The sequence below is a fragment of the Pelobates fuscus genome, chromosome 8 (genome assembly GCF_036172605.1).
Source record: "Pelobates fuscus isolate aPelFus1 chromosome 8, aPelFus1.pri, whole genome shotgun sequence".
Lineage (NCBI taxonomy): Eukaryota > Metazoa > Chordata > Amphibia > Anura > Pelobatidae > Pelobates > Pelobates fuscus.
The window spans coordinates 28,051,310-28,078,273 of NC_086324.1; the positions used below are offsets into that span (position 1 = coordinate 28,051,310).

General features: G+C 41.7%; 2 protein-coding genes across 4 annotated transcripts in view; one reads left to right on the top strand and one right to left on the bottom strand.

Moving 5' to 3' along the window:
• The window catches only part of RIF1 (replication timing regulatory factor 1), a 335,763-nt gene extending 318,715 nt beyond the window's left edge, over positions 1–17,048 (top strand). The window contains exon 37 of the mRNA XM_063429519.1: positions 17,033–17,048. The gene's annotated coding sequence lies outside the window, so the exon portion shown is untranslated. The remainder of the gene's footprint in view (positions 1–17,032) is intronic.
• CACNB4 (calcium voltage-gated channel auxiliary subunit beta 4) overlaps positions 1–26,964 on the bottom strand; it is a 137,501-nt gene that overhangs the window by 76,441 nt on the left and 34,096 nt on the right. Inside the window, exon 1 of one of the 3 annotated variants that reach the window (XM_063429527.1) lies at positions 6,215–6,631. The exons of the other annotated variants lie outside the window; for them this stretch is intronic. Within the exon in view, the coding sequence (XP_063285597.1) occupies positions 6,215–6,259 (45 nt within the window). The 5' untranslated portion in view covers positions 6,260–6,631. Of the gene's footprint in view, positions 1–6,214; positions 6,632–26,964 lie in introns of those variants that run through there. 3 annotated transcript variants of the gene reach the window in all.

Genomic DNA, 26,964 nt, shown 5'->3' on the forward strand with positions numbered 1-26,964 from the left:
TTTTTGCAGAATCACTTATTGTGACCTAACAGATTAAATGCAAAGATCAAATCCCAAAACTCACGGTTTAGTAAATAACCCAATCAGGAAATCTCACATTTAAACCTCCAAATCTAGTAAAACCTGTCATGAGTAATACAAATGTGGCTTAATCCCCCAGCCTGAACACTGTTTTCTCTACAGGGTTAAACTTCCTCTAGTATCTGTCAATATGTCCGCTACTAGAGGTGCTTCCATAAAATAGGCACGTAAAACTCTGCTTACTTTAATCAGACGGCTTCAGAGAGACGTCTGACAGGTACAGCGTGGCATTTTGCGGCACATGCATGCTAGCCTCCCAATGCTTTCCTGTGGGACAATATTGAATTGGCTGAGATCATCGGTCTTAATGATCTCAGCCAAAGAGGTGGAGCTTGAGCAGAGAGACCATTGCGGTGAGGGAGAAAAAGGTGAGTTTACTATCTCTTTTAACATGGCAGTGCTGGCACGGTGATCTAAACGGTGATTAAGGCACAATAGCATTTGGAATACATAGAAACATATAAACATAGAAACATAGAAAAATAGAAACATAGAATGTGACGGCAGATAAGAACCATTCGGCCCATCTAGTCTGCCCAGTTTTCTAAATACTTTCATTAGTCCCTGGCCTTATCTTATAGTTAGGATAGCCTTATGCCTATCCCACGCATGCTTAAACTCCTTTACATATTTATATTCCTAACGCTGTAGTGTTCCTTTAATTTGCCCTGCTTGGGGACACTTTCCCAAGCAGGGCAGGCCTCCTGTGTCTGACGTCGACACGCTGTCTTCATTGACGGTCTGAATTTGAACGGAGTGACATCATGTCACTATGTTCCTATACTCCGTAGCAGCGCAAGTAGCATCAGTTAGGTAGTTTCCATAGCAACTAGAGTACATGCGCTGTGGTTGCTATGTGTGGAAAGCAGAAGGACTATGGTCAATGGGAGGTCCTTTCTGCTCTCTCTACTCCGCCAATTCTTCGGCATTGAGCAGTGATGGCTAACCTTGACACCATAAAATGTTTCTGGACTACATTTCCCATGATGCTCAGCTAGCTCTTAGAGTCGAAAAGCTAGCTGAGCATCATGGGAAATGTAGTCCAGAAACAATTTATGGTGTCATGGTTAACCATCACTGGCATAGAGTCTATACTGAAGATTTGACTGACAGGTGGAACACAGGCCTATTTTTTAAATAGTTTAGTTTCACCCAAACTACACATTTGCTAGAACAGGATTGAATAGATTGAAATTGGATGCTCTTTTAAAAGAGCATAAGTTACAGGAGGCTTGACAACTACTTTCTAAATTAACTGTGAATTCCCAAAAACTTACACTTTAGCGATTAAACTGGTCTTGGGGTTACACTATATAGAGGGTAAGTAAAGAAAAGATAAAAAAAAAAAAACGTGGGAAGTAACAATTGTCCTTTAATAAACTGACAGTATACTATACACTGAGCACAGTTCAGCAACATGGCTTTATTTGTGAATTAAAGTAACTGACTGTCATTAACAAAAAATGCAAACAAAATAATTTATGAATACTAGCAACATTCTAACGTGACAGACAGACAGACAGATAGATAGATAGATAGACAGACAGACAGTGATAGATAGATAGATAGATAGATAGATAGATAAATAGACATACAGACAGATAAATAGATAGATAGATAGATAGATAGATTAATAGATAGATAGTTAGCTATATGATGATAGATAGATAGATAGATAGATAGATAGATAGATAGATTAATAGATAGATAAATTAATAGATAGATAGAGAAATAGATAGATAGATTAATAGATAGATAGATAGATAGATAGATAGATAGATAGATAGATAGATTAATAGATAGATTAATAGACATACAGACAGATAGATAGATAGATTAATAGATAGATAGATAGATAGATAGATTAATATACAGATAGGTAGATAGATAGATTAATAGACAGATAGGTAGATAGATAGATAGATAGAGAGATAGAGAGATCGATAGATAGATAGAGAGATAGAGAGATAGATAGAGTGATAGATAGATAGATAGATAGATAGAGTGATTGATAGATAGATAGATATATAGATAGAGAGATAGAGAGATAGATAGATAGATAGATAGATAGATAGATAGATAGATAGATAGATAGATAGAGTGATAGATAGATAGATAGAGTGATAGATAGATAGATAGATTAATATACAGATAGATAGATAGATTAATAGACAGATAGGTAGATAGAGAGATGAGATCGATAGATAGAGAGATAGAGAGATCGATAGATAGATAGAGAGATAGATAGAGTGATAGATAGATAGAGTGATTGATAGATAGATAGATATATAGATAGAGTGGAAGATAGATAGAGTGATAGAGTGATAGATAGAGAGATAGATAGATAGAGAGAGAGATAGATAGATAGAGTGATAGATAGATAGAGTGATAGATAGATAGAGAGATCGATAGATAGAGAGATAGAGAGATCGATAGATAGAGAGATAGAGAGATCGATATATAGATAGATAGAGAGATAGAGAGATCGATAGATAGATAGATAGATAGAGAGAGAGATAGAGTGATAGATAGATAGATAGATAGATATATAGAGTGATTGATAGATAGGTAGATATATAGATAGAGTGAAAGATAGATAGAGTGATAGATCGAGAGATAGATAGAGTGATAGATAGAGAGATAGATAGAGTGATAGATAGATAGATAGATAGATTAATAGACAGATAGATAGATACATAGAGTGATAGAGAGAGAGATAGAGAGATAGATAGAGAGATAGAGTGATAGATATATAGATAGACAGACAGACAGATAGATAGATAGATAGATAGATAGAGTGATTGATAGATAGATAGAGTGATAGATAGATAGATAGACAGACAGACAGATAGATAGATAGATAGATAGATAGATAGATAGATAGATAGATAGAGTGATTGATAGATAGATTAATAGACAGATAGATAGATACATAGAGTGATAGATAGATAGATAGAGTGATAGATAGATTGATAGAGTGATAGATAGAGTGATAGAGTGATAGATAGAGTGATTGATAGATAGATAGATAGATAGATAGAGTGATTGATAGATAGATAGATAGAGTGATAGATAGAGTGATAGCGTGATAGATAGATAGATAGATAGAGTGATTGATAGATAGATAGATAGATTAATAGACAGATAGATAGATAGATAGATACATAGAGTGATAGATAGATAGATAGATAAATAGATAGATAGATATAGTGATAGAGTGATAGATAGAGTGATTGATAGATAGATAGATAGATAGAGTGATATATAGAGTGATAGATAGATAGATAGATAGATAGAGTGATAGATAGAGTGATAGATAGATAGATAGATAGAGTGATTGATAGATAGATAGATAGATAGATAGATAGATAGATAGATAGATAGATAGAGTGATAGATAGATAGATAGATAGAGTGATAGATAGATAGATAGATAGAGTGATAGATAGATAGATAGATAGATAGAGTGATAGATAGATAGATAGATAGAGTGATAGATAGATAATGGACAGACGGAAAATTGAATAGATAGAAACACGCTATAGTAACATGCATGGATGGCAATTCCTATAGTGTTAGAGTCACTGTGCTCCTTTCTGATTTTCCCTCCAATGTGAGTCGCTGCTTTCACACAAAGAATACATCCCCCTGAGAGGAGTGTGTCTCTTCCGTTACCAGCAGCCCTCCTCCTCCTCTTCCACCCCCAGAAAGGATGGAATTAAATGGTCTCTAACAGGCTCTGCACATCCTCTGCAGGCAGCTTACAAGGAGCTCCCTGGGCCTCTCGACCTGAGCTGATACACTGTTACTGGAACCATCAAACACTGACACAGGCATTGGATGGCAGAGAAACTGGGTCATGGGCACCCTCTCCGCCAGCAGCACTGCCCATATGGCTTTTCTTGTGGCGAAAACACGGACTAGGTCTGCAATCAATCCCTCTGTCAAATATGGTATCAGCCAGCCACATTTACAGTACAGCTAGCCACATTTACAATATGGCTAGCTAAATTTATAGTACAGCTAGCCACATTTACTGTACAGCTAGCCATATTTACAATATAGCCACATTTATAGTACAGCCAGCAACATTTATAGTACAGCTAGCCACATTTACTTACAGCTAGCCACATTTACAGTACAGGTAGCCACATTTATATTACAGCCAGTAACATTTATAGCACAGCTAGCCACATTTACAGTACAGCTAGCCACATTTATAGTACAGCCAGCAACATTTATAGCACATCTAGCCACATTTACAGTACAGCTAGCCACATGTATAGCACAGCCAGCAACATTTATAGTACAGCCAGCAACATTTATAGCACAGCTAGCCACATTTACAGTACAGCTAGCCACATGTATAGTACAGCCAGCAACATTTATAGCACAGCTAGCCACATTTACAGTGCAGCTAGCCACATTTATAGTACAGCCAGCAACATTTATAGCACAGCTAGCCACATTTACAGTACAGCTAGCCACATGTATAGTACAGCCAGCAACATTTATAGTACAGTTAGCCACATTTACTGTACAGCTAGCCACATTTACAGTACAGCCAGCCACATGTATAGTACAGTTAGCCACATTTACAGTAAAGCTAGCCATATTTACTGTACAACCAGCCACACTTACAGTACAAATAGCCACATTTATAGTACAGCTAGCCACATTTACTGTACAGATAGCCACATTTATAATACAGCCAGCCACATGTATAATACAGCTAGCCATACTTATAATACAGCTAGCCAAATGTATAGTACAGCTAGCCACATTTATAATACAGCCAGCCACATTTTAGTGCAGCAGCCAACCGGTCACATATTTCAATTTCAATAGCCAGTCAGCTAGCCAGCCAGTCACATTTTAGTAAAGCTGTCTGCCAGGCTGCCAGCCACATATTTCAATAGGAGCTAGCCAGTCAGCTAGCCAGCCAGTCACGTTTTTAGTATAGCAGTCTGCCAGGCTGCCAGCCACATAATTCAAAGGAGCCACATGTTTTAGTACAGATAGCCAACCAGTCGTAAAACCCAAACTAGCTACAGCAGGAATGACTAGCTATTACTTAACTACAAGTTCCATGATGCTTTGCCAGTATTAAGGCTGTTAAATCATCATGGGAGTTGTAGTTCCCTGTTGTACAATGAGTAACAGTATGAGATTCTAAGAACTGTCATAAAACCAGCCCTATCAGTTCCCCCTGTGATGATCAAAGCACAAGGTTTGCACATCTGCAATGACGTATTACATGGGGTTTTTCATGATAACCTATTGCATATTATATAATAAAACGTGTTTATGACAATGAGTCACATTTATAGGTTTTTCATCTCAAATATTAGACCAACTGTATGCAGTCAGAATTTTAAACCAATCATTTTCTATTGTCAAACACAATACCCTTATATTAGGACCCTCCCTGATAAAGTTACACCAGTATAAAAAAAAAAAAAAAAAAAAAAAAAAAGATTTTTGCCAATATTTCACCCTGATGTTTCAAACACCTGGCCAAAGGTGAAACACATTGCTCAGGATTGCTGTGAATGACAATGGAACACTAAATAAAATGAATCTAGGTTCCACTGAATCCATCCAGGGTGTGAGCTCAGTTATTATGAGATTTGAATCCAGATTTTCTATCTAATGCAGCAGGCTATTGCACTGCATGTAAACATAATCAGAAAGCACAACAAAAATATCCTTTGGGATGGAGGGGGGAGGGGGGGGGGGGTCATGCATTTTTAGAAATATTCAGGATGTGGTATAATAAACAAGGAAATTATTTATGATTATGGTGTAACCTCTGAAGCACCATGGGTAGAAAATCACATTGCACTACACAGCTCTATGGTCCTGAAAGGGTTAAAATGCCTGGTGTAGAGCAAAAAAAAAAAAAAAAAAAAAAAGGGATATTTTAAGCTTTTAGAAGACAGCATGTACCTTCAAAATGCAGCACAAAAAAAAAAAATCAAGTCTCTGTATCATTCACACATCTGTCATTCTCCTGCATCACCTGAAATGCTAAAATAAATATTTTGCACAAAAAAAGATAAATAAATATAATTTAAAAAATGAAAATTGGGGGTGGGGGTTGGAGGGAGGGATGGGGTACACAGAATGCTTACCGCCTCCGAATCTTCAAATCCATGCAGGTACAAATTGTCATACATGGAGGGCTACAGATCCAAACCACCTCTCAATGCAGAAAGCAGTCTGGCACCACCACCACTGCTGGGAACACAGGCAGAGAGGGCCAGGGAGGGACACAGACCAAGCCTGCCTGGCAATGCTTTCTCTGGTTTTGTGGTTTTGGTGGATTCCCCAGCCAGAAACACTGTTCATTCACATTATAGAGGGGAGCTGATCCCTAGAGGCATTTTAACTGTCTTCCAAAATCAGTGCATAAAGCGAGCCCTCTCTCTCTCCCAGGCTGATCAGAGCCAGCAATGTGAGCCCTGCGATAGGCTGCATGCACTCAGCTGGAAAGGCATTCGCTTTGATAGTAGATGACGATCAGGAGCCTCATACTGTACAATGCAAGGAGCCTCTCTCTCTCTGCTCTGTGTGTGTGTGTGTGTGTGTGTGTGTGTGTGTGTGTGTGTCTGTGTGTGTGTGTGTGTGTGTGTGAGAGATCTCTGCTAGGGATTACTTGGAAAGCATCCTTATTAAATGTCAATACAAAAAGATAAAGTACATTAATATACTTATATAGCTACACACAGACATACATTCATACTTACATACATATATAAATATATATACATACCTAGATCTATACATTAACACAATGCACACACACATACATATATACATATACACACATACATACACACATATGTATACATATACACACACACATACATACATACACATATACACACATACACGCATAGATATATACATTCACATAATGCACACATACATACATGCATACAAACATACATACATACATATATACACATACACATATATGTATTCACAGACAGATATACATATACACACATACATACACACATATGTAAACATATAAACACATACACGCATAGATATATACATTCACATAATGCACACACACATATACATACACACACATACATACACATATACACACATATACGCATAGAAATATCCATTCACATAATGCACACATACATACATACATACATATATACACATAAATACACACATATGTATTCACAGACATATATAAATATATGTATACATATCCTATATAGACTATAAGCTTGTTTGAGCAGGGCCCTCTTAAACCTATTGTTACTGTAAGCATTTGTAATTGTCTCATTTATTGTTAACTCTCCCCCTTTGATAATATTGTAAAAGGCTACGAAATATGCTGGTGCTTCATAAATAATAGTAATAAATAAATAATATACACACATGCATATATACACACACACACACACATGCATACTCACATACATACTCACATACATATACACATATAAACACATATACATACATTTATATATACACATAAATACATACATGTATATACACACACATGCATATATACATATACACACATGCATACTCACATACATATATACATATACACATATAACACATAAATATACACACGCACACACATATATATACATATGCACATATACATATGCACATACATTTATATACACACACACATACATAGTCACATACATATATACATATACCCAGCAGGATCAACTCAGGTTCTCCTCCTTCCGAGTTCAATACATGAGTAACATCAACTGGGTAATAATAACATCTATTATTCAGCTGCCGATTGAAATAATTCCGAGAACGTGCGCTAACAAGCGCTTTGAGCCCCACTGGGAGAAATGTGCTATATAAGCACTAGTTATTATTATTATTTTATTATTATTGTATACGCACATACATATATAAATACATGTACACATACACCTATATACATACCAGATGACGAGTATTGCTGTATCTTGTAAAACCTTTTTTAGAAGATTAACATAATTATATTTATAATAAGTTAAAAACATGTTAAACGTTCTACCCATTCATAATTACATTTTTATTTACCCATTTTGACGTGCTGCCTCTTGTTGCCTCTTGTCATATGACCTGGATTTATTGCTGCTTAAATTAATAATCTCCCCTTATGGTGAATATAGTTGTGTGTGTTAAACACCCCTGTGAATCATATTTTATAAATAGGATATTTTTACTAAACAATAAAGTTTATTCGCTAAATAGTGCCTTGCAATACATTGACAAAATATGTTTACGCTGGAATAATAAAGCTCCTTGAGTGTAGCTGAGTTGGAGATTTTTGGAAAATAAACTATTTTGCCAAGATTTAGCGATTCTGGTTCAATTCCCTACAATCCGCTGTTAAGTGAATAAACCCTCTTTGATGGGGTGACTTGGGGACCAGATTCTTAAATTTAGGCTACAATACCGGAGATAAAGAGTATAGGTTTTTTGGAGAGTTTCTTTCAGTGTTACTCTTTCAACCTTACTGGGCCTTTCTAGACGTCATCGCCATTTGATTCACATCATTGGAGTGGTTATGGTGTCTGGAGTGCCCTGGCAACTCCTAACTATTTAGTGTCAAACTCCTCTCGATCAGTTTGACGCTGAATGAGGATCGCTGGTATGAGATGGTATCGCTAACGTGGAGTACAAAATAACTATACCATTCAGCAGGGGGCACAGCCTCAGATTCTCAATGGCCATCATTCTGTATCAAACCAATCGAGGACAGTTTAACAATGACTGACTTAAGTGGGATGGCACCAGGGGACTGCAGGCACCATAACCACTCCAATGAAATGAAGTGCTCATGGTGCATAGAGAGTCCCTTTAATATTCTACATTGATTATGAAGTCATGAATGCAATGCAGTTGTAAAATTATCAATGATTAGGCCTGGAGCCCATTGGTGAGATAGGGGTCTGGGCACCATGAATATGTTTGGCCTGATTGCTATCCCTATAGTTACAGGATTATTTACTAAAATGAGATGTCAAAGTGAATTCAAATTTAAGGTCAGAAGTAAAAGGCCAAACTGAAAATCAAACTAGCAAACTTAAACTTGGTATTTTCAACAATTAGCTGCTGTTTATCAATTTCTAAGTCTCCAGGTTTTTCTCAACACAGTTTTATGTTGTTTATTAATAATAAATTGTGAATTTATTCCAGATTGACTAAATGGAAACATTCTCTAACTCTATTTTTCCAGTTCGTCTATTTTGGTCTGAATTTTCCAATTCTATGCAACTATCCATTGGAAGTGTTGAGGCGTGGGTTTTTACTGGACTTATGGGAGATCAGGAAAGCTGTACTCTATATAGCAGGGGTCCTCAAACTCCGGCCCCCCAGATGTTACTGGACTACAACTCCTATGATTCTCTGGCTATCTATGTAATTCAAAGAATCATGGGAGTTGTAGTTCAGCAACATCTTTGGGCCGGAGTTTGAAGACCTCTGCTATATAGCAATGTTCTCCCCCCCTCTTGATATACTGCACTTTACATCAGACATGGATGTTCTGACACCATCACACACTCCCTGTCATTTGTGGGACCAGTCACACGGTCAACAATGGCAACCTCTGTTTTTCATCACAAATGTCTTTGCTGATCCATCCATAAAACAGCCGTGCTAGATTATGGATTGGGATGGCTTGATATGAGTTTAGTCTGAAATGTTTTCAGCTTGCCAGTTAGTCAAAAATTTGGAGCACAGCTGCAGGTTCACCACAACACTCTGATCAATGAATAAATGAACACAACTCAGGATTTTAACCCCTTAAGGACACACGACAGAAATGTTCCGTCACGACGTTCTTTTACTTCTGAAGATGTGGTAGTTAATCGTTAAACTTCATTGAATTGAAATCAAATTCCAAAATGTAGCCCAAACCAGCAGCTTTTGTAATATTCTCCACCTCTGCGTTAACTTGGCTATTTTCAAATGCATCTTAGAATTTGCTTTTTTTTTTTCTCTGCAATTTTTTTCCCAGTAAGAAAAATACCTTTCATTTTTAAATAGACTAAAAAATGGTAAACCTGTTTATTTACTAAACAGTGAATAGTCTTAAACCGACTGGGGAATTAACTAGCCAAACTGTAAAAAATAATTTTCGTCACCTATTTTTCCTGCCAGAGATATTATGGTCTAAAATATGCAATACACTAATGACGGATTTGAAAATATCACTGAGTTAATCCTTACCTATAAAAAAAACGGCTATTATGGTCTACATTTAATTTCTAAAATTGGTTTGTTTTATTGAACTGTATCATTTCTAACCGTTTGCTTTGGAATATCCAGGGCTTGACGCTTTTAAATTGAAAAATCTTTTGTATCTTTTAGCATATTGGCTGACCTCATGTTAAAAATGCATGTGCTTAATTATTTTGACAGACTATTTCTTGTGGGTGCGATTATATTCTTTGCTATTTTGATTTTGGTCCGATAAATAAGAAAAATGAGGCAAAAATAATCAATATTGCAACTTTTTTTTCATGCACTTTTCATTTTTTACAATATTTTTTTTCTATTAATACTGGCAAGTAGATGCCTGCTGGATTTTTTTGTATTTTTATTTGGACTGGTTGGTACATAGAGTTGTACATTTTTTCAGAAAGAAAATATGCTGTTGGAGTAGGCAAAAGGTTTTGTGCAAATCAACCATAACAATGTGCTTTAGAATTCCTAAAATTAGTTCTGTGTTTTTAGACCCTGCTTATCTTTAAAATAGCATGGCTGAGTGTGGAGTGCAGGCTTTATCTTGTGTCAAATTCCTAGTCTGTTACTTGGTGTTCTTTGGTTCCTATGAAATTAACTGATTAGGTACCGGGTGTTTCAATTGCAGTTACTTATTCATTGGAGTACCTTCCCCAGCAACTTCTTATTATCACACAGTGCAAATTTCCATTCTTTATCACTATCATATGCTGCTATGCGCCTTTCAAATCCAGGAAAATATCATTTTTTTCCAGCCAGAGTGTAGACAGAGTATAATTTAGAAGGATGGTTAAAGGGACACTCCAGGCACCCAGATCACTTCTGCCCATTGGAGTGGTCTGGGTGCCAACTCCCACTACTCTTAACCCTGCAAGTGTAATTATTGCAGTTTTTTTTATAAACTGCAATAATTACCTTGCAGGGTTAACTCCACCTCTAGTGGCTGTCTACTAGACAGCCAATAGAAGGCACTTCCTGGATTATAGCACAGATTATCTGTGCTAGAGCGTCGCTGGACGTCTTCACGCTGTGTGAGGACCTCCAGCGTCGCTCATTTCCCCATAGGAAAGCATTGAAATGCATTTTCAATGCTTTCCTATGGGAGCGCTAATGCGCATGCGCGGCATTGTCAGTCTCGCCCCCCGGTCGACGTAATGCAGAGGAGGACCGGCGGCGGAGGAGGAAGCAGTGACGTGGGACATCGCCGCTGCCTCAGGTAAGTGACTGAAGGGGTTATCACCCCTTCAGCAACCGGGGATTGCGGGGTGGGAGGGAGAGGGGACCTGCAGTGCCAGGAAAACGGATTGTTTTCCTGGCACTGGAGTTTCCCTTTAAGTAACCCCATGCTAAAAGTGACAGTAATAATTATAATACTAATTATTTGAGCTATGTGTGGCAGGAGCAATACCATGATAGTGCACGCTGCAGCCCAGTTAAAAAATTGTCAATTTTATTAGAGGCCAGTGTTAAAAAGTGTAACAGGGTTATTTACTAAATTTGGAGTGAATTTAAAGGGACTCTATAGTCACCATATAAAAGCAAGAAAGACAGGTCCCCCAGCCTTCCTTCTTGCTTTTATATGAACTTTCATTCATTAAAAAAAAAAAAATCGGTGTTTTTATATTAAAAACTTACCTCCGTTCCAGCGCCGAGCTCCCCGCTAGGCCGCGCCCCCTTTTTCGTCAAAATGACGAAATCGCGGGGCCCAATGGGACGGCTTCGCGCTGGACCAATCGCGTTCTTCATAGAGCGGCATTGAATGCCGCCCTATGAAGAACCTGAGCGCTTTACCGCGCATGTGCGCGGAATGCGCGTTCGCGAGCTGAGCTGTCTGACTGACAGCTCAGCTCGCTTTCTAAAATTATCAATAATAATTTAGGGCCCCCACCCGCCCTGTGCGGCGGGTGGGGGCCCTAAAATTATAAATGAGGGGGGGACCTACTGTCCCCCCCCCGGCCCCCACCCCTGTGCGGCGGGTGGGGGCCCTAAAATTATCAATGAGGGGGGGACCTACTGTCCCCCCCCGGCCCCCACCCCTGTGCGGCGGGTGGGGGCCCTAAAATTATCAATGAGGGGGGGACCTACTGTCCCCCCCGGCCCCCACCCCTGTGCGGCGGGTGGGGGCCCTAAAATTATCAATGAGGGGGGGACCTACTGTCCCCCCCCGGCCCCCACCCCTGAGCGGCGGGTGGGGGCCCTACAATTATCAATAAGGGGGGGGACCTACTGTCCCCCCCCCGGCCCCCACCCCTGAGCGGCGGGTGGGGGCCCTAAAATGATCAATAAGGGGGGGGACCTACTGTCCCCCCCCCGGCCCCCACCCCTGTGCGGCGGGTGGGGGCCCTAAAATTATCAATGAGGGGGGGACCTACTGTCCCCCCCCGGCCCCCACCCCTGAGCGGCGGGTGGGGGCCCTACAATTATCAATAAGGGGGGGGACCTACTGTCCCCCCCCCGGCCCCCACCCCTGAGCGGCGGGTGGGGGCCCTAAAATGATCAATAAGGGGGGGGACCTACTGTCCCCCCCCCGGCCCCCACCCCTGAGCGGCGGGTGGGGGCCCTAAAATTATCAATAAGGGGGGGGGACCTATTGTCCCCCCCCGGCCCCCACCCCTGAGCGGTGGGTGGGGGCCCTACAATTATCAATAAGGGGGGGGACCTACTGTCCCCCCCCCGGCCCCCACCCCTGAGCGGCGGGTGGGGGCCCTAAAATGATCAATAAGGGGGGGACCTACTGTCCCCCCCCCGGCCCCCACCCCTGAGCGGCGGGTGGGGGCCCTAAAATTATCAATAAGGGGGGGGGACCTATTGTCCCCCCCCGGCCCCCACCCCTGAGCGGTGGGTGGGGGCCCTAAATACAAAGGGGGGGGGGGGACCCTAGTTAACCCTCCCCCCCCCCAAAAAAAATATCTCCCTACCTACCCCCCTCACCCTAAAAATAATGAGGGGGGACCATTAACTAAAAACCTGTAAAAAAATGAGATAAAATCAACTTACCATTCGATGTTTTCTTTCTTCTAAAATCTTCTTTCTTCAGCCCCAAAAAAGGCCAAATAAAAATCCATAATAACCGACGCAATTAAAAAAAAAAAAAAAAAAAACCGAGCGCAAAAAAAAATAATCCATCTTCACCCATGGAGGGCTCCGCGCAGACTGAGCTCCGCAGGGCGGGGGAAGGCTTATAAAGCCTTGCCCCGCCCTGCAATTAGGCTAAGAACACTCTGATTGGTGGGTTTAAGCCAATCAGAGTGCTCTTTGTCATTTTACAAGCGTGGGAAAGTTCTTTGGAATTTTCCCACGCTTGTAAAATGACACAGAGCAATGTGATTCGATGGCTTGAAATCCATCCAATCACAGTGCTCTGTGTCATTTTACAAGCGTGGGAAAATTCCAAAGAACTTTCCCACGCTTGTAAAATGACAAAGAGCACTGTGATTGGATGGATTTCAAGCCATCCAATCACATTGCTCTGTGTCATTTTACAAGCGTGGGAAAATTCCAAAGAACTTTCCCACGCTTGTAAAATGACAAAGAGCACTCTGATTGGCTTAAACCCACCAATCAGAGTGTTCTTAGCCTAATTGCAGGGCGGGGCAAGGCTTTATAAGCCTTCCCCCGCCCTGCGGAGCTCAGTCTGCGCGGAGCCCTCCATGGGTGAAGATGGATTATTTTTTTTGCGCTCGGGTTTTTTTTTTTTTTTTTTTTATTGCGTCGGTTATTATGGATTTTTATTTGGCCTTTTTTGGGGCTGAAGAAAGAAGATTTTAGAAGAAAGAAAACATCAAATGGTAAGTTGATTTTATCTCATTTTTTTTACAGGTTTTTAGTTAATGGTCCCCCCTCATTATTTTTAGGGTGAGGGGGGTAGGTAGGGAGATAAGTTCTTTTTTTTGTGGGGGGGGGGGGGTTAACTAGGGTCCCCACCCCCTTTGTATTTAGGGCCCCCACCCGCCGCACAGGGGTGGGGGCCGGGGGGGGACAGTAGGTCCCCCCCCTATTGTGAATTTTAGGGCCCCCACCCACCGCTCAGGGGTGGGGGCCGGGGGGGGGGGGCAGTAGGTCCCCCCCCTTATTGTGAATTTTAGGGCCCCCACCCGCCGCACAGGGGTGGGGGCCGGGGGGGGACAGTAGGTCCCCCCCTTATTGTGAATTTTAGGGCCCCCACCCGCCGCACAGGGGTGGGGGCCGGGGGGGGACAGTAGGTCCCCCCCCTATTGTGAATTTTAGGGCCCCCACCCACCGCTCAGGGGTGGGGGCCGGGGGGGGGGCAGTAGGTCCCCCCCCTTATTGTGAATTTTAGGGCCCCCACCCGCCGCACAGGGGTGGGGGCCGGGGGGGGACAGTAGGTCCCCCCCTTATTGTGAATTTTAGGGCCCCCACCCACCGCTCAGGGGTGGGGGCCGGGGGGGGGGGCAGTAGGTCCCCCCCCTTATTGTGAATTTTAGGGCCCCCACCCGCCGCACAGGGGTGGGGGCCGGGGGGGGACAGTAGGTCCCCCCCTTATTGTGAATTTTAGGGCCCCCACCCGCCGCACAGGGGTGGGGGCCGGGGGGGGGGGCCAGTATGTCCCCCCCTTATTTTTTATTTTAAGGCCCCCACCCACCGCACAGGGGTGGGGGCCGGGGGGGGACAGTAGGTCCCCCCCCTTATTGTGAATTTTAGGGCCCCCACCCGCCGCACAGGGGTGGGGGCCGGGGGGGGACAGTAGGTCCCCCCCTTATTGTGAATTTTAGGGCCCCCACCCGCCGCACAGGGGTGGGGGCCGGGGGGGGACAGTAGGTCCCCCCCCTATTGTGAATTTTAGGGCCCCCACCCACCGCTCAGGGGTGGGGGCCGGGGGGGGGGGGCAGTAGGTCCCCCCCCTTATTGTGAATTTTAGGGCCCCCACCCGCCGCACAGGGGTGGGGGCCGGGGGGGGACAGTAGGTCCCCCCCTTATTGTGAATTTTAGGGCCCCCACCCACCGCTCAGGGGTGGGGGCCGGGGGGGGGGGGCAGTAGGTCCCCCCCCTTATTGTGAATTTTAGGGCCCCCACCCGCCGCACAGGGGTGGGGGCCGGGGGGGGACAGTAGGTCCCCCCCTTATTGTGAATTTTAGGGCCCCCACCCGCCGCACAGGGGTGGGGGCCGGGGGGGGGGGCCAGTATGTCCCCCCCTTATTTTTTATTTTAAGGCCCCCACCCACCGCACAGGGGTGGGGGCCGGGGGGGGACAATAGGTCCCCCCTTATTGATAATTTTAGTGCCCCCACCGGCCGCACAGGGGTGGGGGCCGGGGGGGCAGTATGTGCCACCCTTATTTTTAGGGCCCCCACTCACCGCTCAGGGGTGGGGGCCGGGGGGAGGAGAGTAGGTCCGTCCCCCCCCCCCCCCTTCAACCACTATTGTGGCCAGACAGCATCCCTGTGGGTTCGGGCTTCAGCTGTCAGCTGAAGCCACGCCCACAGCAGTGCTGACAGGCTGTCAGCACACAAAGCGCGTTCACAGTGCTTTGTGTGCTGATAGCCCGTCTGATGCATTCACCCAGAATGCATCGGACGAGAGGCCTTTTTAGGGCCTCTGAACTCGGAAGTCCCTCTGGTGGCCGTCTGATTGACTGCAACAAGAGGTGTTCCAAGCTTCCAATGTAAACACTGCATTTTCTCAGAAAATACAGTGCTTACAAGAAAAAGGCTCCGGGTAGCTGTAGCACTCACCTAAACAACCTCATTAAGCTGAAGTTGTTCAGGTGACTATAGTGTCCCTTTAAGGTGAATGTTAAATGTAAGGCCAAAGTAGCTTTACTGAAAGCATAACTCTGGTGATAAACATAGAGCTGGTCTGCCATCTCTTATAACATTGCTATACTCCAGGAAATGTATTAGATTTCCCACAATAAATCTTAAGGACTCTTGAAAGAGATTGGCTGCATTGTTGAATACGTGTTAAAATTATTGAGCTACCCAATCAGAGGTCTGTAACTCCAGCAGAGTCATAACAAGGTGGTGGGACATTTGATACTCAAATGAGCATTCGAACCATACCGAAATATAAACATGTATTGAAATGCTCCCCGCATTAATAGGGGGTCATTAATATGGGGTCCTGCTTATGGACACTCAAGTCATATTACATCAGCCCCATCCTACAGCTTGGGGGAGAAGTTGGGTGTCCTCTATGCTCCGTGTTTGTAATCCTTATTAACACTTATGTGAACAGTAGTTTTAGGACATCCAATCGTTTTATTTAGCTGTTGAGTTGTCAATGGGCTATTTTTATCATCCTCTTGTTCAGGTTGGGACATCAGGTGATGCAATATATAGGGTTTGTCCAGCTTGAGGAAATAAAAGCAATACACATAGTGCAATACCGTGTAACCAAACATCGGTGTATATTAAGTGCCAATTGGCCACTCACACTTTATAGCCAAATAAAGAGCCTTCAGAAATTATTTGATGTATATCGTCTTAATTCTTGGGTTTTATTGATGTCAGTCTCGTTCATGAAAGAAAAGCAAAGTGCAGCCAAATAAGATAACCATATAGATAAAGTGCACAATGCAAAATGTATTTACTTACACAGAAGTAAACAATAGCAGGGGAAACTGATATCAAGAGATTCACAGGGTAAGTCCAAGTCCTAGACGTTTCAACCCTATCAGGGGCTTCCTCGGGGACAGATTCTCAATTGAAGACAGAATGTCAAATACAAAGTGCATACTGGACTATACCTGACCCGAGGGGTTTGTTAGTTGTGAATATGTAACTTTACAACTGACCCAACTTTGAATTAAAGTGGACAATACTTCTGTCAAACAAAAGCTACTAGTGTGTGGACAGGAAGATTTTTTTTCTCTGCCAATTTAATTTCAATGACTTTAATTAATTGATACCAAAAACTTTTATCCCTGTAAGACTCTGCAACATAAATGTATCAATTTAAGTTTAGCTTTTGGAAGAGTCTGTAAAGTTAAATTTAAAGGGATACTATAGTCACCTGAACAACTTTAGCTTAATGAAGCAGTTTTGGTGTACAGAACATGCAGCCTCACTGCTCAATCCTCTGCCATTTAGGAGTTAAATCCCTTTGTTTATGAACCCTAGTCACACCTCCCTGCATGTGACTTGCACAGCCTTCCTAAACACTTCCTGTAAAGAGAGCCCTATTTAGGATTTCTTTATTGCAAGTTCTGTTTAATTAAGATTTTCTTATCCCCTGCTATGTTAATAGCTTGCTAGACCCTGCAAGAGCCTCCTGTATGTGATTAAAGTTCAATTTAGAGATTGAGATACAATTATTTAAGGTAAATTACATCTGTTTGAAAGTGAAACCAGTTTTTTTTTTCATGCAGGCTCTGTCAATCATAGCCAGGGGAGGTGTGGCTAGGGCTGCATAAACAGAAACAAAGTGATTTAACTCCTAAATGACAGTGAATTGAGCAGTGAAATTGCAGGGGAATGATCTATACACTAAAACTGCTTTATTTAGCTAAAGTAATTTAGGTGACTATAGTGTTCCTTTAATTTACTGCATTTGTATGAGCCCACATAATATCCATACATTGCTTGCTACACTTGTGTCACATAGTAAAGTGAAAGCTACATAGTTACATGGTAATCTAGGTTGAGAAAAATACTCAAGTTCATCAAGTTCAACCTTCAAAACCTATTCCTTTATACTGTTGATCCAAAGGAAGGCAAAAAAAACCTAAACAAAACACAAACAATTGTAGTGATTTCCAATTATGTTACAAAAGGAGAAAAACAAAACCTTCTTGACTCCATAATGGCTGTTAGGTCTCTCATTGGATCAACAACCTGTTAACATACACAATAATTATATTATTGAATATTCTGATTTAGCAAAAAGAAAAAAAAATCCACATTTAAAAAAAAAATATCTACAGAATCTGATGCCAACCTCTTTACATACCTCCCAACATCAGCAGTCCCAGAGTCTAAATGTTGGTGGGGGTGGTGGTAAAGGGGGGCGAGCCAGCGATGCTATTGCATTCCTGGCTCTGCCCAAAATGAGGCAGAATTATATGAAAAGGGGCAGACCTGCCTGCAGTGGGGGCATGTTCACCCACACTATTGGCTGGTCTGCCTAGTGTGAATAAAAAAAACAATCATTTTAGCCTGCCCACTGAGGAATGACCCTGCAGGGAGCACTGAAACAGTGCTCTTTGCAGGGTCCTAGTGCCCTGATGCAAGCGCATCTTATGATGCACTCACACTATGATTGTTGGGGACAGTTCCATGGTGTCCCCAAAAGTGGGACACCAGGAGACTAACGTGGGACAGCTGGACAGGACCCAGAAATCGTCACTATCTCGCTAAAATTTGGACTATTGGGAAGCATATCTAAGGCAGAGCATTCCACATCTTTCTTGTTCGTACCCTTTCCTCTGCTGTAAGTGAAATCGCCTTTCTTCCAGTCTCAACTCTACATCTAATGTATACGAGTACTTAGTGGGTTCCTTATTCCAAAATGCATGACTTTACATTGACATCTAAATCTCATCTGCCACTTACCTGCCTAGTCCCCCAATTTATCCAAATCCCTCTGTAATGAAATATCATGTTCAACTTGGCTAGTTTTGTGTCATCTGCAAACACCGACAAATGACTTTCAATGCCCACTTCAAGATCACTTCTAAACAAATTAAAGATATAAGGAATTGTATCGTCACCATAACAACTCAAAATAAAGTTGTTATGGTGCTCATAGGTCCCTGTCACTTTCTCACCTGAAGGGGTTAAACCTTCCTCGAACAGTTTCATCCAAAAGGTTGCTCTCCAGTGCTGGATTTCCCTTTCCGCAGTGGCATCTGACTTCTTCTGTTTCGGGAAGTATGGAGTGCCACCGGACAAGGTCACCGCTGATTGCCCAGAACGGTCAGATGATGCTCTATGCAAATCAGTAGCTTCCCATTTAAAACAAATGTATGCACCTTTTTTATGAATGCTGGTAGGAAAAGCTAGACCTGGTGCTGGATTGCAATTTTTTGGGGTTAAACAGTTTAACCCATTCAGGCAAGAAAGCACCAGACACCTCTGGGCACCATAACAACTTAATTTTGATTTGACCATACAGTTCCTTTAAAGTTTCTCTTTAAATAAGAGTATGAAGGAAATGAACCCTTACAGCAGTCAGTGAGTGGAAATCCATCACTTTTTGCCAAGTGTAAAGAGGGAACATAAACCATCAGTCACATTGAATGTAAAGGGTGGGTTTCTCCTGTGTGTAACCCACTCAGCCGTTAGCTGCTGAGATTTGAAATTCTGATGCTGGGTGGATATTTAACTATCGATTATATTCTTTTACACACATTGTAGCTCAAGGTTAATTGAAGCCTGGACTAATTAACTTTATGAGACCATAAAATTACTTTTTGAAGCATTTGTCATTTTTTTTTCTGTAGCAGATTAATTTTGTTTTGTAGCGGCCGCGTACACTGTTGCAAATACCGTTTTTGTAGCCTGAAATATTAATATTAAGCCTGGAATGTAGGAAACATCGGTTCATTTTTCTCCAATAGTGTCAATATCAGGCTCATTTTAGAAAGACACTGATAAATGGAATTGATGATTGCCACGCAGGAAGAGAAGCTGTGGGGATTTATAAACACACCTCTGAAGTCATAGGGTCGTTAGCTGGAAAACTTTAAGCACACATTTCACATCCAGTAGGGGCTAAAACGCATAATTAATCTCATTAATATTTTAAAGATGCTTTAAAAGTGGTGAAACTGATACTAGAAACTCTTTTTTTCAGTTTTCTGAAGCTGATAAGGAACCTAGGGCGAGCGACATTAGAATCCTGTACCCTTTCTATACTTCCCAACTCTTTCTGACATAAAGCATCAGAACAAATCTGTTTACTGGTATTACAAAAAGTTATTATGTTTTTAGGGAACATTAAAAATAAGTTGCATGTTCACTTAAAGGAACACTTCAGCCACCACAACAACTTAATTGAAAAAACGTTTGTGTGGTGCCAGGAGGTCCCTGGCGCTCTCTTACCTTTAGGGATTAAATCAAAGTTGGCTCTCAAGCACCGTTCACATCCAGTGGCATTCCTCGATGTCCCCATCCACACAACAAGCTATGTACCTTTCTTAAGCTGTTGCCAATCAGCAGTGCACCTGCCCAGCTGCAGCCCGTGGCTTCATCTAGCTGATGTTCTGAAAGTGGATATGGATGAGTACAGTGAGGAATGGCACTGGGGGGTTGAACTGTTCATGAATGGTTTAACCTGTAAAGGTAAAATGCTCCAGGGACCAACTTGCACCATAACAACTTTATTTTGATGAAGTTGTCATGGAGGCCTGCTCCTTTAACTCTGGCAATAAGAGGTGTTACATGCACTGACCGCAACTCTGAAATGTAAATTTGTATATTCTCATTTTTTCTGCCCTGTTTTAACAAATGTTTGCTAATTGTATCCGGTGTTTTTTCCAAGCACTATGTCTGTTTTACAGGCCATACCTTCTCCTACAGCTAGTTCCCTGTCAGAAGTTTTCCCTCCACAAAGACTGGCATCCTTTGACCTGTGCCAAATTAGGAGCCCATTGGGCCTGGTGCTGATAAATACGAAGGGCCTAAGTACAGAAAATTATGGACAGAAAACACCTATACAGTTATACCTCCCAAGCATCATATATCTGGTGGAGATGGTGTTGGAGGGAATCTCACAGGATTTAGCTATCAGAAAACACATACCCTATGCTAATCTCTCACTTAAGTTTTCATGCTTAAAGGACCACTCTAGTGCCAGGAAAACATACTCGTTTTCCTGGCACTAGAGTGCCCTGAGGGTGCCCCCACCCTCAGGGTCTCCCTCCCGCCCGGCTCTGGAAAGGGGAAAAGGGGTAAAACTTACCTTTTTCCAGCGCTGGGCGGGGAGCTCTCCTCCTCCTCTCCGCCTCCGTTCCGCCCAGTCGGCTGAATGCGCACGCGCGGCAAGAGCTGCGCGCGCATTCAGCCGGTCGCATAGGAAAGCATTTACAATGCTTTCCTATGGACGCTTGCGTGCTCTCACTGTGATTTTCACAGTGAGAATCACGCAAGCGCCCTAGCGGCTGTCAATGAGACAGCCACTAGAGGATTTGGGGGAAGGCTTAACCCATTAATAAACATAACAGTTTCTCTGAAACTGCTATGTTTATAAAAAAAAATGGGTTAACCCTAGCTGGACCTGGCACCCAGACCACTTCATTAAGCGGAAGTGGTCTGGGTGCCTAGAGTGGTCCTTTAAGCAAGAGCATGTGAAGAGTAGTAAAAAAAAATATTATTTTGTTTTATTTTATTTTTTAACAATTGTACTATTCCAGGGGCCTGGAGCTACTGCTCCATCAGCCCCTATGTTAATTTGGCCCTGTCTTTGACACAGTAAAGCCTGTCACATGACAATCCCGACAATCCCAGGAGTGATTAGCCAGCTGTATGCATCCTGCTGTTTCATATGACATCTCAGACAGGTGCAAAGGTGTAACTTAGAAGTAGTTAGCATCACCAGCTGTATCACTGCGTAGGAAACTGCCTACACTTTAATTGAATATATAGAATCTTATAGGCCACACGAAGAGGTCTCAGCCATAATACTGCTTCTCACCATACAACAGGCCATCATCAGTTCAGGCATGGAAGCTAAAGCATGACAAAGCATCATGGGAGATGTAGGCCAAATCAGCCTTAGTGCTATCTATCTATCTAGTCTAGTTTCCTATGTCCCATGACAAGATGGGATGTCTGTGCATATATACCGTAAATAATATTTTTCTAACCATTAAAATGTACAATTTCACAGACCAAAAGCAAATTATTTCTGAAAATAAAACTATCCTATTAAATTTTCTTGATTACAAATTAGCAAATGTTCAGAAAAAGAAAATATTAGATAATATGAAAGGGCATAATATAAATACAATTAATAACATGATGTACTCTTATGCCTCCATATTGCAGGTTTGCCGCCAGTAGCAGTTGCTGTTTCACATCCCATTTTATGATCCGTCTCAAGTTGCAAATATTCTGGTCAAGCAGACCGGATATGGAATTGGAGATGGCATTAATAAGGAGCATCTTAAAATAGATGGGCAAAGTGCCATGTGGACCATCTCTTAGAAACTCAGACAAAGTTTCACACATTCTCTTGATCCATTTATTTGTTTGTCTGAGTTTTATAGTGAGTGTAAATCCATGGCACGTGAAATGGCAGAATGTGCGATGGGGGCGGGGGGGGGGAGGGTGATGGCACCTCAGATAGTTCTGACCTACAAATGTGAAGGACAACTTGACAGACAATTCTGGGCGGCCATGGCTATGGCCCCGGCCATGGCTTGTACACCATTATAATAACAAAGTTAATATAATCACATAATACAAAATACAAAATACAAACTAATTAGTTTGTATTTTGTATTATGTGATTATATTAACTTTGTTATTATTTTTTTATTGAGTCTCTGAAGAAGTCCCTGCACGGGGTACGAAACGCGTAGGACTGTATTTCTAGTGGCATTTTATACACCAAATAAATATCAGTTTTTCTACCTTCCTCGTTCCTGTGCCGATTTATATTTGGATTTGGTTACAAGAAGGATGACCGAAGGATACCTCTGAGCCCCCCATTGCTTTCGGGGGAGGCACCCTCAAGGCGCTTACCATCCTATATCCTGTGAGTGTGCTATATTGGCGTGTCACATATTATACCTTAGGGTATTACACTATATGTTCTATTTTATGTTTTTATAGGTATACAGCCACATCCCAGTTTGTTTTATATTGTATATTTCCATTTGTCAGTAGCCAGGTGGGAAAAGGGCTACTTTGGGAGGCTGTTAAATTTTACTCAGTTAAGTATTTCTATACTCTTTTCTGTTTGGTGTATTAAATAAAATGTGTCTATGTATTGTACAGAAAGCATTGAAAAAAATTAAACTTGATTTTGCTTCCGAAGTCTGTGTTCCCATTTCAAATTCACTGAAGACTTGTTACCATGGAAATCAGTGCAAAGTACCAACTCTATTCTATAATGTTGAATATTTTTACACAAACAGATGAGCTGAATTCTCACTTTCAATGACAGAATCCCAGCATTAACGCTGATGATTAGAAATGAGAAAAAGACTTTGTAAGCGTTGTCTAACTTTAATTCGTTTTAAATATTTTAAATTTAAAGGGGACTTTGCCACTATTCTTTGTGTTACATTTTAAATATTAGCTGAGCACCTTGTGAGTTGCAGTTCAGAAGCTAGAGCACTTCATTTGACAAATAGTTATCCAAAGGGGTTGTCCACGCTTGACCCACCTGTTGTTAATAAAATACATTTCCCATAATTCTTTGAAGGAACTTTTGGAATGGGAACTGTAGTCAAAGATAAGAATGGCAAGGATTGGACACCCTGATTAAAAAATTATTATTATTTTTTTTTATTTCTGCATTGTGGCTTCCTGGAAAAAAAATGCTTCAAAAAAATCCAGCAAAATGTGTGGGAGTGAGCTTTAAACACAAATATGAGTCATTGCTCCTGTATCTTCAGGGAGTTGAGAATGCATTCAGGTCTTACCATTCTTACAGCTGATTAGTATCTTTGACTACATGTGGTAATCACTGGCTATTTAGGTGAAAAAATGCTGTGGCATTCAGAATATAAGCCATGTTTATATGTGATTTGCTAATTATATGATAATGTTACACTGTGATACAAGGAGATACAGTGGCAGAACTGAAACTCCATGGATGCTAAGCTAGCCTCGCTGATGGGGGTTCTCCCTGATTATTGCATTCATCTAAAAGCCGGATAAACAAAGTATCACTAATAGGTGATGGGGACATTATTTACAGCAGCACTGGCATGGCCGCATCCTTTATTTTTAACCCCTCTCCTGATCATCTACAATCACCCCCAAATGCCTCATTTCCTTTTTTACTGCCTCATTTCTTCTTCATATCTATTTCGTAAGCACCGCCATCAGCCGTGTTCCTGGACATGATGTTTATCGCATCACCTTCCTCTAACCTCTGCAATGCCCACATCTCAGGGCGTTTGCAAAGGGCGAAATGAGCCAATGTGAGAATAGAGAGGAAAGGTGAGTATTCTGGGAAAAATTTCCTAGACACAGGAAGTGGAACTCAAGCTCCACCCAGAGTCTAAGAAAGTCAAGCTACTTTCTTAGACAAAGTCCCCACTTTGTCTTAGGTATCTACATAGAAATAGATGAAAAATGAAAAAAAAAAAAAGACAGAGAAGGAAAAGTGGAAGCAATGGGGAAAAGTTAAAGGGACAGTAAAGTTACCAGAACAACTACAGCTTATTGTATTTGTTCCACATTGATTCAGTGCATGAGGAGATGCTGTTTGGTCAGGGCTGTGTTTGGCTCTGTCCCTGATCTCCCTCTTTGACAGTCTCAGCCAATCCTATGGGAAAGCATTGTGATTGGCTCACAGAATCACTTCTGGTGGTGTCAGCCAAGCAGGCAGATCAGGGGCAGAGGCTGCAGACATGAATACAAGTCAGATTTTTACTATATTTAGGGAGGCAAGAGGGACAAGGTGGGGTAGATGGGATGGTGTTTTTAACATGTTTGTGTTCCTGACCCTGAACAAATTTTAAAAAATTACAAAATTAAAAGATTTTTTATAATCTTAAATCATTTTAAATGGTTATGTAAAAATATGATATTGTTTGGAAAACGTATCAAACAATATTGAATCGAGGCCATTGTTGAAAAAGCTTTTCAAATATTTACTATTGGGAAAAATATTTTAATTTTGTTCTATTTTCATACTTTTTCATATATTGATATATTTTAATATTCTTAAAAATAAAAAAATAAAACCTACACATCTTAAAAGTTTATCCAAAAATATTAACTCATTTGAAAAACGTACTTTATAATAATAAATGAAGGACTAAGTTGGATAAAATTTGATCCTGGAAATAAGCTACAATGAAACAAAAATGACGTGGCCATTGTGTGTCATTTTAAGTGCCGTTCATACATTTTCACATTCTTCTCTGCTCCTGTCTTTGCTATTTGCATAGACATTTCTGATCTTTTTCATCCAAGCTCCTATGGTTCGGCTGGGGTGGGAATGTCACTGACTAATACTGCTATTATACACGTAACTGCAACTGGTTGCTCTGGGACTTGCTAATTCTATAAGTGATGTACTTATTGGAATGCAGTCTAATCCATGACCTGAAATATCAACTTTTGTTTGCACATTGGGCTCTGCCGATCGCATTAACTGTTTCCCTTAAGATTTCCCATTCCTGCTTGTAGTTCCTTATTGAGGGGGTTATGGGTGCCATTTGTTTAACATGTGACTTGTGGGTGCTTTGTATTTAATGGGCTTTACAGAATCCAGCACAACTTCAAAACTCATAAAATGTAATAGATTATTTAAAAACACCTGACTAAGACAATAAAAACGGGGATTTGGTTAGAGAATATGACCATACATTGCATAAGCCTGCCATGACACCAGGGTACCCCATTTTTGGCAGATCCTTTAGTAACAACCTAATGCTTGCTAGTATTTAATGAGTGATATACATGCGCCATGTGTTTATGTGTGATCTGAGGGTGTCAGGGTTTTATAATTAAGGAAATAATCCAACAACTGACTTATTAACTGATCTTGGCACAATGAGTAATGTTTGATAAGAGGTACTTTACTTTTATTTTATTATCGATTAGCCAGAGCATTGCCACTATCACACGCACCCTCAAATGGAAAAAGAATCTGGAATATTGGAGTATCTGCCACATTTATTTTTCACTGTCTGATTGACGCATTGATCCGTTGGATCTGACATGTGATTTATTGGAGGGATGCATATAGTATAGCAGTGTTTTGCAACACTACTATTCAGGGGCGTATTTGCCGCGAGGCAAACAAGGCATTTGCCTTGGGCGGCATTTTCCAGGGGGCGGCAAAAAAAGCCGCCCCCAAATGCCCAAGGCAAATGTCTTGTTAGCCTTGCGGCTAAAAGACATGCCGGCGGGCTGCTGGGCGATCGGACGGCACTGCCTGGCGGGCGGGCGGGCGGGCGGGCGGACGGCCGGCGAGGGAGCACTTCCCCTGAGCTGTCTGCTCAGCTCCCTCGCCAGCCGCAGAGTGAGGCTGGGAGGCGGAGCCGGAATATGACGTCATATTCCGGCTCACAGCCTCACTCTGAGGCGCGCGAGGGAGCTGAGCAGACAGCTCAGGGGAAGTGCTCCCTCGCCGGCCGGCCGCCCGCCCGCCCGCCAGGCAGTGCCGCCCGATCGCCCAGCAGCCACTGGACCACCAGGGAGGAAGAGACACCCCCCTCCCCAGCATTCCCAAAGGTAAGGAGGCGGGGGGGGGGGTGTTAAAAAAAATGTGTTAAAAATAAATTTTAAAAAAATGTGTTACAAATAAATAAAAAAAAAAAACGTGTTAAATTTTTTTTTTAAAAACTGTGTTAAAAAAAAAAAATGTGTTAAATTTTTTTTTAAAAAATGTGTTAAAAATAAATTTTTAAAAATGTGTTAATGTGGGTGGGTGAGTGTGTGTCTGTTAGTGTGTGTCTGTGTCTGTTAGTGTGTGTGTGTGTGTCTGTTAGTGTGTGTGTGTCTGTGTCTGTTAGTGTGTGACTGTGTGTCTGTGTCTGTTAGTGTGTGTGTGACTGTGTGTC